Here is a 12,367-nt window from a genome sequence, read left to right as displayed (position 1 = left end):
GCCCCGTCAGTGCAAATGGTGACCCCGGAACACAGAGATGAAACGAGTGAGCTGGTAATCAGGCATCGTCCGTTGGCTCAAAGGACGGCGCTGCCGCGCTGCCGGTCTTCAGACCGTCATCGTGACGGTATGGTAGCATTGTAGATCGAAATCTGGGGAGCCGGGTGTGGTGAGTGACGTTGGATGGAGGCTTGCCTGGTCCAGCTCGACAGGGCCACGTCGGGCTTGGCTTTGGGCGGTCGCAAAACTGATCATGGTCCGATCAATGACATCAAGTCGCACCGGTTAGCCGGACCCCTGGCTCGGTTGGCTTGTGGCTTGAGTGGCTTGAGCAGTGGAGTGGCTAGGTCCCTCCAGAGCCACCCGCAGCCAGCTGAACAAGGGAGGGAACTCAAGGCATTGATTGAGTTTGATGTTGACGAGTGGGACGGCGCGGGCAGGCGAGGAGTTGTGTGGGGTTATCGTTTGATTGATTCGAGCGGAAAATGAGCGCAACTTTCTTGGCTTCGGGGGAATGATGCTGTAGACTTTGCCAGAAACCTGATGGAAGGACGAAAGCGAAAATGGCCGGAGGCGGAATAATTGGCAGACCCAGCAAATACGTGTTGATACCCGAAAATCAGGTTCGGTGGGCATCCTGCTGTACCTTGCTTCCGACATCTGTACCTTAGACATGGGGGTGCACCACCTCATGAACGAGAATCTTGAATCGAACCAAAAAAAGTTCCCCGCGAAAAGATGATTCCGCTTTCCGGTTGCCAGGGAATCAGAGGCTGGTCGGTGACCTCAACTTGGTGGCTGCGGTGGGCTAGCAAGGGTGGTTGGAGCAGGGGTAATTGGTCAATCGGAGAAGCCGTAGGGCCATCGGCCGACGACAACTGACCTCATTGTCGAGGGTTGGACACTTGGAAGGATGGCGCTGATTTGCTTTTTTCCCTGGTACTGCGAGAAATATGCCATATCACACGTGTTATGGGTGGTTGATGGAGGTGAAAGCCGGGATAGGGTCCAGATTTGAAACGGTGCCACTTGATCGTGATTGCTTGCTTCTTTCCTGATGCTGTGAGTGGTTGCCGTGGCAGATTGTTTCGTTGCTGGGTGGCAGGAGCATGCTGTCGACCACTTCACTTCAGGTTCCCGTGCGAGGAGACGAGGGGCAGTGGTCGTCATGTCCGCCGACCTTTCTCTTAGCTGTGGCCGTCTTCCGGCTGGGCGTATGGGGTCCTGCCTTGATCAGAGGTTTCTGTCGAGAGCTTCGTCATTGGGTTTGCCCCAGCGGCTCAGCCAGCCTCTCCAGACAGACATCCGTGATCTTGTCTCTGCTGAGACTTGCAACATCGGCCAGATTGGAAGCTACCCGAAGCTTGTCGGTCGGCACTTTTTGGACAGAATTTCCCGCTTGTTCCAGCTGTGCTGGGACTACAGACGAAACCGGTAAATGGGGGCTTGGGGCTTCCGTTGCGGCGTCGAGAGCTAGAGATCCGTTTTAGCGTCCGGCCGAGAGAATCGTCGGGCTATGGCCCGTCCATGGCTCCAGCTCCCAATCCCTGGCAGGCGTGATGTGGGTGCCGATGTGGGTGGTGGGCGGGCGATCTTAGCGTGGCAGCCCGGCCAGCGGGCAGCGAGAGAGGCTGCATCCCAGCCTGCCTGCCACGCTTTCCCTCCAACCTTCTTTCTTTTGCGCGGCCTGCCAGTTCGCTCCCTCCTTCTTCTGTCTGGCTGCAGCTTGCTTCCTCGACAACGGGTGCCATTGACGATCTGGCGTCTGCTCCCCGCTGTATTGCCGTAACAGATTGGATCCCGCTTCTACCTGTCAAAAGTCAAACGTCCCAGCCTCCAAGCTGAAAGCTCTTGGGCATGACAATGCACTGTACGGATACATTGCTTGGGCACCTAATGTAAAACAAACAACGGGACTTACACCACCTGACGTGGATGAGTTGTTATCTGGTACCTAGCCTGTTTGGTGGGGCCGTAAATGCTGGCAGGGGTCACCCTCGCCTGCCGGCCATGGTCTGACCTCATGTGTATCCATCGCTCGCAGACGACAGCAGCAAGCTCTGTCGAACACATTCTTGCTTGATTTTGCCCTGGCTTTCAGTTTGCATAGCGAGGCGAATTAGGCAGATGCGATTGCTTGGCTCAATGATTCACTCTCGTCATGGACAACAATCCCCGCAGAAAAACCACATCAGTGTCAACACGGGGGCCTCCCGTCGAGGTTGTCTACACAGGTCGGCCGGCTTGTGGAGTTGAGGTACCTTTAGCTCCAGCAGCTGGAGCTTGCTACTAGCGTTGGCCACTCCCGGCCGCCTCCTCGAGATAGGTGCCCACTTGTGACGAGCTTCGAGACTGAGGTGCATCTGTGCAAGCTCAAGCCGTGCCTTCCTTCCCTGCCAGTACCAAGTAGACCGCCAGTGCCAACCCGGGAACCCCAGTTCACTAGGCTGGTTGGCACTTTCCTCGCAGCTGGCAAGCACTGCATGCAAGTGCCCGCCAAGATTCTGGTTGCTGCGCTCCCTCCCTCCTTCCCGTCTTTAAAACAACGGCTCCTCCTCGCCCTTCCTCTTGTTCCACCTCTCATCACCAGCCTCGAGAACTTTCTCATTCCTACACCTCCACATCCTCTCACACGCTTCTCCCTTGAGTTCAACTCTCGCGCTCTCTCGAGTCCAACGCCTTCGTTTGTGCCCCAGTCACATATCAGTTACCATCACAGTAAGTCGCCATCCTACCGCCTCGTCTCTGCTCAGCTCCGCCTTCGGTGCTGCTGGCATTGTTCCCTTCCCGCCATTCTTGCCTCATTTCGGCTCGGTCCTTGTGCTCTCGCGCTGGGGCATCGAGACTAGAGATTGCATTACATGGTGTTCCCATGCCCCAGGCTACCCAATTCCCGCTCTTGTTCCTCTCGGCACTTCCATACGTCGTGTGGTACAGCTCCCCTGGCCTTGTCTCACGCAAACACCGTCGACGTTTTCAGGAGTAGGCATCCGGTCCGCTTGGTTTTTCAAGTGTAAAGCTGCTTGCACTGCCGCAGTGATTCACTCATCCCACGTTTATATCCCCTGGCCCAGCCCGTGTTCACATCTCCCTCACACCCACCTTCGTTCACGCCATCTCTCGTTAACAAGGCTTTCCCGAACTCAACTAACTCGCCGGCAGACCTCGATTTTCTATCGACTTGTCAACAAGTACATTCGTCAAGATGAAGTCCTCGATCCTCTCTGTCGTCGGCCTTGCCGCCACCGTTGTTGCTCAGAGCGCCGGTGATCTTCCCCAGTGTGGTGTAAGTTTTGTCTGAGCAATTGAAAGTCTGGACATTTGACCTTTTATAGCAAACCTGTGCCGGCAACATGATCAGTGCTGAGAAGTCTTCGGAGCTTGGCTGTGATACTGGCGATCTTCAGTGCCTTTGCACTAACCAGAACTTCATCTACGGTCTCCGTGACTGCTCTCGTGCTATTTGCAACGAGGAGCAGGCCGCTCAGGTTCTGGAGTACGGTCTCTCTGTCTGCCGACGTAAGTTTATCGCCCCTCTTGACATACCTGCATCTGACATTCTTCACAGAGGCTGGTGTTGCCATCACCACCGGCGCTTCTGGCTCCGTTTCCGCCACACCCACTGTTACTGGCATTGTCCGAACCGTCCTCAGCACCATTGTTTCTGGTGACTCCACCATCGTTTCTGCCGTTTCTACCATCAGCGCTGCCGCTAGTGAGACCGAGGGTAAGGAGACCGTGTCCACCTACACCAGCGTCTTCACCAACTCTGATGGTGATGTTGTCACTACCACCGGCGAGACCACCATCGGTGCCGCTAGTAAGACTGAGGATAAGGAGACCGTGTCTACCTACACCAGCGTCTTCACCAACTCTGATGGTGATGTTGTCACCACCACTGGCGAGACCACCATCGGTGCTGTTGGTGCCCAAGTTACCACCTTCACCTCTGGCGGCACTAAGATTGTCAGCACTCTGGTGACCAAGACTGCTACTGGTGATGAGGAGGCTGATGTCACCACCATCACTTCCGATGGCACTGAGATCGTCCGAACTCTGACCACTAAGACTGTCAAGACCGGTTCCGCCACCGAGACTGAGGATTCCACCGAGACTGGCGAGACCGGCGAGTCCAGTGAGACTGGTACTGCCACTGGCACTGGTGAGGCCAGCGAGACCACTAGCACTGGCAACGCTGTACGTATTCCCGTTTCACTGCTCTAATATCAATCACTAACCAAACCGCAGGCTGTTCCCCAGATGACCGCTGCCCCTGCTGGCGTCCTTGCCGCCGCCGGTCTCGCTATGCTCCTTCTGTAAATGAGGGATGCTGTTGTCTAATGCTTGATGTTTTCACGTTGCACATGTTTGATACATAATTCCCGTCTGTACCTCGATCTTTGGGACCCCGTAACATATTTCCTCGGTGCAGGAATTCGGCTTCGGGACGATCTTCGGAAAGGAGAAATGAAAACGAGGTGAATGAACATGACGGTTCGGTTTTTGGGAGGTTTTAATGACGCATACGGCTTATCTTTCGTTGTAATGGAAATGACGAAATGCTAGAGGGAAGGGATCTCGATGTTGAGTGTGACGATGTGGAAGGGGCGTTGACTTGGGAGATGACGACGGGAGACGGCAGACGTTGTGATGCCATCGCGCAAGACGTGTGTCATCTCTCAGAGCAACACATGGGTTCTGGGGAGCGTGATACCCGGCCTACGGCCTGACTTCGGTGGAGGATTTTTCTTCTCGCATTCATTGAGAAATATTAATAGATAATCTTTTTGACCACGGTGGTTTCCTGATGCCGTGAGAGGTGACTTATGTGATATGTGAAGGGTTGAGTCTTGAATTGGACAGAGACTGAGTTGGGGGCGTGTCTACACCTAGGACATAAATAAGGACATGGTTGTTTCGAAGTGATTCATTTAGATAATCAAGTAGATTCTTATTTAAATACTAGCAGATTTCTGTGAGCCCGCTGCTCTCCAGTTCAGACGCTCGCAGCTTTGATATCAAAAACAAGTAAAGACCGATAATTTTAAACCCTGTACCAACAACGCCTGTCCCTGTGGTGGGAACTTGGAGGCCTTTCAAGGGCCAGTCTAGTGCAACATGGACTTTCCAATCTCACTCTCCCAGTCCTTTGCTCGCTCGAAACCGTTGGAGTGGGTTTGGTAGTCGAACAGAGCCTTGGCCACCTCCTCCTTGGAGGTCAAGACAAATGGGCCGTACTGGACGACGGGCTGGTCGAGAGGGGCGCCAGCAACAAGAGCCAGTCGCGCAGGCTTGGTCGCGTCAGGGTCAACCTCGAAGTGGACGACGTCACCCTGGGGCTCAAAGACGATGTTGTGGAACTGCTCAACGACTCGGCGCTGGTCATCCTTTCCAACAATCACGTCACCCTCAAGGATGTAGGCAAAGGCGTTCCAGTTCTGGGGAAGAGGCTGGGTGATCTTTCCGCCAGGGCGGATCTCAATATCGAGGATCCAGACGGGGGTGTAGGCGAGGTCCTTGACAGAGTCAATGCCGTGGCTCTGGCCGGAGATGACCTTGACGGTCACTCGGTCGTCGTCGACCTTGGCGATGGGGATCTCGGAGGCGCGGAGATCACGGTAGCGAGGCTCGCAGGCCTTGAGGTTGCTGGGCAGATCGACCCACAGCTGGAGACCGACGTTGGTGTCAAAGTTCTGGGCGGGCATCTCGCTGTGGACGATTCCCTTGCCAGCAGTCATGAACTGAAGGTCACCGGCATGGATGGTGCCCTTGTTGCCGGCGAAATCTTCATGGTCAACGCCGCCTTCAAGGAGATAGGTGATGGTCTCCTGGCCTCGGTGGGGACTTTGGGGGTGTTAGTGATGAGACAGGAAATGGGGGGTAATGGAGGAACACATACTGATCAGGGAAACCAGCGCCGGGCTTGATGGAGAAGTGGTCGAGCATGAGAAAGGGCGAGAAGTTTCGCAGCTGAGGAGTGCCGATTGAGCGTCGGACGCGGGCACCAGCGCCCTCGGACTGCTCAATGGCGAGGAAGACCTTGCGGATAGCTCGAGTGACGGACATTTCTGTGGCGTAGAGGTGGTGGTCGGTGTTTGTGTTTGTTTTGTTGTTGGAGATCAAAAAAGCAGCGGGGGCCAGTGTCTTTATAAACTCAAAAGCGACAGTCGCAGTGTCTTGAAGTCGATGCTGGAAGAGTACAATGGCAGCTAGAGCAACCAAGAGTGAGATTGCGATGGTGATGGTGTTTCGAAAGAGGGTCATGTCCAAGACGGCGGCCGACGAGGGGGGCTTAAATAGATCTGAGAGGGGTAACGATGAGAAGATGCTTTCCCAAGCAAAGACAAATGCGACGACGGGTTAGAAATACGTCGAAGCAGCCCCATTGTCCAATTGCCCATAGCGATTCACCCTGTGGAGAAAAAAAAGTTGGTGAGGTTTGTCACTTTTACATCAGCAGAGGCTTGCGCTTGTGGTTTGGTAAGGCTGACCCAATCGTCGGCTAAAGAGGCGCGATTACTAAGGGTGACGAGATGGTTGGTGGGCTTCTCCATTCCTGGGGCAGAACAAGTGCTCGCTTCTTTGGGTGATGACTTTGAAGTTTCGTTGGTTTTCGGAGTTTATAAGAATATACTAGGATGTTCGCATTGTTGCTCTTTGCTTTAAATCTAATCAATGGCAATGAGGTGCTTCGCGTTGCATCAGGAACCACACTTAAAACCACCAGAAGCGAGCATCACCAACATGCACCAAGTAGCTTGACTATCAAGTCTAAAAGTACCAAATACAAGTAAATTGGAAAATACCCCATATAAACCCTATCGACGATAAAGTACCCAGGCGATAAAACGGAGGTTGCATCGACGCCAGCAGCCACATCATGACAACAGTGGATACCTCCCTTGCCCATGATGGGTATGGGCTCTTAGCAAGCAGTCTAGCATCGAACCTGGCCACAAGAAACGGCGTTCTAGTGCATCATGCATCATGATCTGATATCTCGGCTGCTAATCGATAAGCGGCAGATGAGTTGCATGCAGGCCCATCATGACAGCTAAATGTGCCCATCATGCGCTGGTCAGCTTACGTCTTGTGCATGGATACTGAAGCGATGGCACTCTTCAGTCAAGTCTAAGAAGTGACTTGCACTATCAGTAGCTCAATGCCATTCCTATAAGATCTTGGGCATATACAGCAGCTATCGGTTCAAGGTTCTTACAAACCCTGACCCTGACTGGTCGAAAGGGCGACAGTACCTCTCCCGGTTTCGGACTTTGTCGAGATCAAAGCACAGGGACTGATAAGACTTGACGAATGGGCGCAGCTTGTGCCATACGTAACTCCGCCTCTTGCAGAGGATATTATGGCAGAGAGATACAGGGTTTATGCCACAATGCCGACAGAGTAAAAGCCAGTGCCACATGACGCCGCAGTGCTGGACCCTAGGAGGCCAGTCGCAAGTCCATGTCAGTGATTACAAGTAAGAAAATGCTATGGCTAAAATCCCAGAAGAAACACATCCTCGAATACACCATTACTTGTTCCCTCTTGAACAAACACTGATTATAGTTCCTCCACCTCATCGCCCCCTAAGTAGCCCATCTCATGGAATAGTCGCAGAGTCTTGGGTGACTGCGGATTACAGAGTACCACTCCATGCCCAACAAGATGCTCAGTGACCATCCGATACATGTACTCAGCCTCGTCTTCATATACAGACATTTCAACCTCCATCAGGTGCAGCGTCCCAGCCACAACAACATCATCTAGCTTGGCCTTGCGACCCAATATCTCTACCTTCCACTTGCCATCTGGGAACGGTCCATACGGCACCAGTCCATCCCAGTTAATCTCGTGGTACGTTTCTGCAAAACGCACCTGCTCTTCGCTCCAGATCCTGCGTTTCTCCCCGCTCAGCGAGTATCGCTCACCACAGGTATACAGCACGCGATCACCGTAGCGATCCCACACACACTCGGCCGTCGGCGGCGTGTAGATCGGCTTCTCGTTGAAGCGCACCTTGATAACGGAGAATGGCGAGCCCTTGTTTATCTTTGTGCGAAACATGACGCCCTGCTGGGCATGTGACGGGGGCAGAGTGTCAAAGTAGGTGATGGGGTTCCGCTTATATGGGGGGCGAACATAATCGCCCAGCTTCTCGAGCACCGTCTCTGGATCGCGATCGCATATCGACCACTGGAGATGAGTCTCGTTGCCGGATTTCTGGCTGAGGGAGGGGGAGGCGAGAAGTGTCCAAGTGAGGGGCGTGTGGAACTTCATTTTCCATCAAGTATTATGGTCAAGTTGCGAGGGAGCTATTGCACAAGACGATAGACGGAAAGACAGTCGGGTTCATGTTCATATATATACAAATCGAGCGTGAAAAGGGGCTTGGCTTTTACACGCGAGACATCATGTCTCACCCGCCAGCCTCGTCTTTTTTTTTTCTTTTGTGGCGGACAAGCCCAGCGATTACACGGCGATGAAGCCATCATGCCCTCATGACAGGCAGAGCAAACTAGGATCTGGTGTTGAAAAAGATGTCAGCGAACAGCGGCGCGCCCAATCACGCCACCGAATTGACACTCCAACAGCCGCGATCTTTTGATTTTGCTCCGGAAGATCAAATGGAAGGCGAACTTATCTTGGGGGCATGTGAGCACGGAACCTAGGCGCCCGGTGTGCCAGCCATCAAACTCACCGGGAAGTTGAGACAATGTATGCTTATCAGTTTTCCGTTAATATTATTGTTCCTAGGGCGGCCTAGCGTTGAGTCAAGGGCAGATATGGCTTCTCCTTAGGCTGTTGTGTAATTCCTCGATATGTTGTTCAACGTAGCAGATCCGATATCACGACAACAAACAACCCGTCAGAATGAATACGGCCGAGGGAACACAAGCGTGGCTTCTTTGTATCCATTCACATACTATAACTACTCCCAACTACAACACATCTACCTCTTCATAGAAGACGTGACTCACGTGCTTGTGCTTAACGCGTTGCTTCGCCACCAAGTCTAATGTGATGGTATAGGGTAGTCAATTTATACGTGAATACTTTGAAATGATGTTCACAACCTGATTTATTCAGAGTTTCAAGGACTGGCTGATCGCTGATGCCAAGGAAATGATACACCTTGATCTGGAAGTCGGCATCTTTCAATTCCTTACTCCTTGATGCCACAAACATGTGCAAACCATATGCTCGCGAACCTCTCCCGATGCCACTAGCTCCCATGGTTGATTAACCCGAGGCCTGAAACCCCGCCAATCATGAAGCAAAGCCCGGGTAGTGCTCGTCAATGGTCATCTCAGATCCATGGCAGCCAGAGTTCGGCCGCTCGTCAACTCTTCTCTTCACTGTCAGCAATGCGTTGGCGAGGCGTTCTTATGGCTTGCGCCGCGCCCATGCAGAACGAACTTGCCTCGCTTATGTTCGAGGAACCGCCCGCCATGAACTGCAAAGCTCGGAAACACGCCGACTCGAGGGGTTTTTGTATCCTGGGGATCCTCGCCAACCAGAGAGATAGCAGCCAGATCTACAACGCCTACATAGGGCTATCTCTTAGCCCAATGCAGGGAGTGACCGGTCAACATCTGCCCCACACCAGCTGGCCGAAGTTGTCGCCTTAATCATCCTGGGGTTGAACCATCACGACAGGACATGATTTTCACTCAACAACATCGAAACCTGCATCTGTCCAAGGAGGACTCAGCCACGTGCCGTCCCAGCGCCCGACTGTGCATGCAGAGTGTCGAGTATCGGTAGCGAGCATCGGGGTATGCATGTTTGCTTGGTTGACCGTTGACATGTCGGACCAGATTTGCGTTTTATGGCACACACATCACGGACAAGTCAGCAGGCTCTCCTCAATGCTCACCAAGATGGGAAAAGAAACGCGACCAAAGCCTCGCATGAACCCAGAAAAAAGAAACCAACAGAGCAGGGTATAGCATCCAAAAGTCCACGCCGGACTCATCGGAAACCATACAATCAATCACCTTGGCCCTTAAGGTTTCTGCAGTCAGCCCTCATTGGAAATTGGTCGAGCGGCGCTGTTGATGTTGCACGTAGCGCTTGTCACCCCTCCTTCCAAAATCTGCATCGCCCGCCCAAGAGGAATGATGGCGTGTCTGTGTCCTCACTTGCCAAGTCGATCGCGGGAGATTGCTCCGGGAAGACCTCACCGACACGGTTACCCGGCATGCCCCGGGCTGGCTCTGCTCTGTCGAGGACGCGCCGAGAAATGAAAGCCGGAGAGTGTAAACTTGGAGATGCGGGATCTAAGATAGTCGGTCTCGGATAATGCCCCATCACCTAGAAAGAGAGTAAGTTCAGTTGCGCAGGGGTAAACTCCACGGGGAAGGGACCCTTTGTCCCGACAGTCATCGCCTCATTGCGACTTCGTTTCCATGTAGCGAAACCATCTGTCGCGAAACTCACAGAAGCGATCCAATGCGCGAGCAAACACACAGGTCGAGGACGTGATGGACGAGCGGATGAGGTGACGGCCTGTCGTCGAACATGCCATTATCAGCACTGGTCGGTGCTCCGAGCCAGGTCCGTTACTCGAGGCTCATTATTGAGGCCGATGCATCAGGAACCGGGACCGGCTGTCGGAGGGTTACACAACAAGGGACGGACGGCCGGTCCCATTGGCCTGCTTTTTTCGTATGAAGCTTCCGGGGACATGTTTGAGTCCCTTGCCTGGCCTGGCCCTGTGTCGCATCGCGACAGCAGCAGCAATATTTGATCAAGTTTTTGACATGTGAATGTGGCTGCCAGTGGGCCGTGGGGCATCGCATCGCGGGACTGACGACTTCAGCGACAGGGGAACGCCGGAGGTGCATGCCACGCAGCAGGGGGTTCAGTCCGGGTTACAAGGGTTCCGTGGGGCCCTTGGTCGGTCGATAAGGCATTGGCGATGCCATCAACGTGATGCGGCAAAGGAGAAGAGGTTGAAATAGGAAGCGAATTCGTGATCACGGGACTAAGCGACCGAGAACAGGGCCGCTTTTCTAGAATCAACCTCGACCGCCTGGCTTGGCACCCGAGGCCATCCATCAAGCTCGTGCTTGATATCGTCGTGTAGCCGCGGCAGCAGCTGGAACGAATCCCGCCAAGTTGGGCATGGGGGCGGGACGTCCCTTATCAATTTCTCTGTTTTCGCCTCAACGCAGCAATCCTGAAGAGTTGAGCCAAGCCAACCGGCCAGAGACGACACCGTATCCGGCTTGTTTTCGCGCGGGTGCGTCTACTACGTAGTAGAGATGTCGTAGTAGTGAGTAATTGAGCATGCTCGGGCTCAAACTCTCCAATGCAGAGAGCGGTTGGCGCAGAAGCACGGTTCCATGCTTGTCGGGTCCAATGCCTCGATGATATCTGTGCGCCATGTCTAACAGGGCAAATCTGTTGGCGGAGAGCCAATCGCTGTGCCATTCCACGCCGAGCACGAGGGAGAAGGGAGACGAATGAAGAGATAAGGCGCGGATGGAGATTGGAGGCGCGCCTTGACGACAGCCACTGACCAAGCGCTTGTGTGCCAACACGGACTCGGATGGGATCCGGTTGAAACGCAATCATGACGAGGAATGAGGTTGTAGTGTAGTGTAGCTGCAGGCGCTTCCACGGTTCTCACATTTGGCTCTCGGGTTCTCGCGTATACAGATCCCGGTTGGAGAAGACGCGAGGTCAAAATACTCCGATTCACAAGCCGGCAGAAAGCCCTTGATCAGGATCAGGATCACCGATCCATTTGATCCATCCCAGCGCCAAGTCCCGTCCGAATTACCAGAACGAGCACATCTCACCCGTCGCGGCTAGGCGCAATCTGTGATCAACGCCAAGGGTTACGTGGCGTTGAATGCTGGCGAATGTCATAGCTGCAGGCAATGGAAGGGCGAAGGACTCGGCAGATGACATTTGCTTTGTTGGGAGAGTGAACGGGTTGATGAAACTGAGAGTGGATGAACAAAAAAGGTCTCTTACTCTGTGTCTTGTCTTGGTGGAGGGGAAGGAGGAGCCACTTTCACATGCCAGATCAACAGGGGGCATGAGCAAGCGCAAGAGCAAGAGCAGGCAAGAGCAAACAAGAGCCTCGACAGGGATGGAAGGAAGAACACAACAGCTCAGGCTGCCCAGCAAAAGGAATGGGGCTTCAGAGTGTGCGGCTGAGTGGAACCACTCTCTGCTCCAACACCGATGGTGTCACAGCGGCCCAACAGCACCCCACCACGCGCAATACCTACCCTGTGAGGTTTTCGATCTGATTGTCACAGGCCGTGAGAAGACGTGCGTGCGTGTGGCTTTGCAAGAAGCAGGGACTGAAACACCAGCTCAAGACAATCAGCGGAAAAATAAGAGCAAT

At 53.6% G+C, this 12,367-nt stretch overlaps 3 protein-coding genes across 3 annotated transcripts; 1 reads left to right on the top strand and 2 right to left on the bottom strand.

The window, feature by feature from the left end:
* Nucleotides 1-3,205: 3,205 nt before the first annotated feature.
* LRP88_10323 (CFEM domain-containing protein) lies at nt 3,206-4,320 on the top strand (the record flags this gene model as incomplete). The annotated part of the gene is made up of 4 exons (XM_083246787.1): nt 3,206-3,286; nt 3,336-3,519; nt 3,569-4,197; nt 4,249-4,320. 4 exons carry the CDS (start codon nt 3,206-3,208, stop codon nt 4,318-4,320), a joined length of 966 nt encoding a protein of 321 aa, XP_083097900.1.
* A 788-nt stretch (nt 4,321-5,108) lies between these two features.
* On the bottom strand, nt 5,109-6,264 carry LRP88_10322 (RmlC-like cupin domain-containing protein; the record flags this gene model as incomplete). The annotated part of the gene is made up of 2 exons (XM_083246786.1): nt 5,109-5,844; nt 5,900-6,264. The coding sequence occupies 2 exons, from the start codon at nt 6,262-6,264 to the stop codon at nt 5,109-5,111; spliced, it is 1,101 nt and encodes a 366-aa protein (XP_083097899.1).
* A 1,299-nt stretch (nt 6,265-7,563) lies between these two features.
* On the bottom strand, nt 7,564-8,280 carry LRP88_10321 (uncharacterized protein; the record flags this gene model as incomplete). The annotated part of the gene is made up of 1 exon (XM_083246785.1): nt 7,564-8,280. One exon carries the CDS (start codon nt 8,278-8,280, stop codon nt 7,564-7,566), a length of 717 nt encoding a protein of 238 aa, XP_083097898.1.
* Nucleotides 8,281-12,367: the final 4,087 nt, after the last annotated feature.

The sequence above is a fragment of the Fusarium phalaenopsidis genome (assembly GCF_050370095.1).
Source record: "Fusarium phalaenopsidis strain FUZ10S chromosome Unknown contig_32304, whole genome shotgun sequence".
NCBI classification, from domain to species: domain Eukaryota; kingdom Fungi; phylum Ascomycota; class Sordariomycetes; order Hypocreales; family Nectriaceae; genus Fusarium; species Fusarium phalaenopsidis.
The sequence above is the reverse complement of the archived record's forward strand: the minus strand, read 5'-3'. Positions and strand labels throughout refer to the sequence as shown.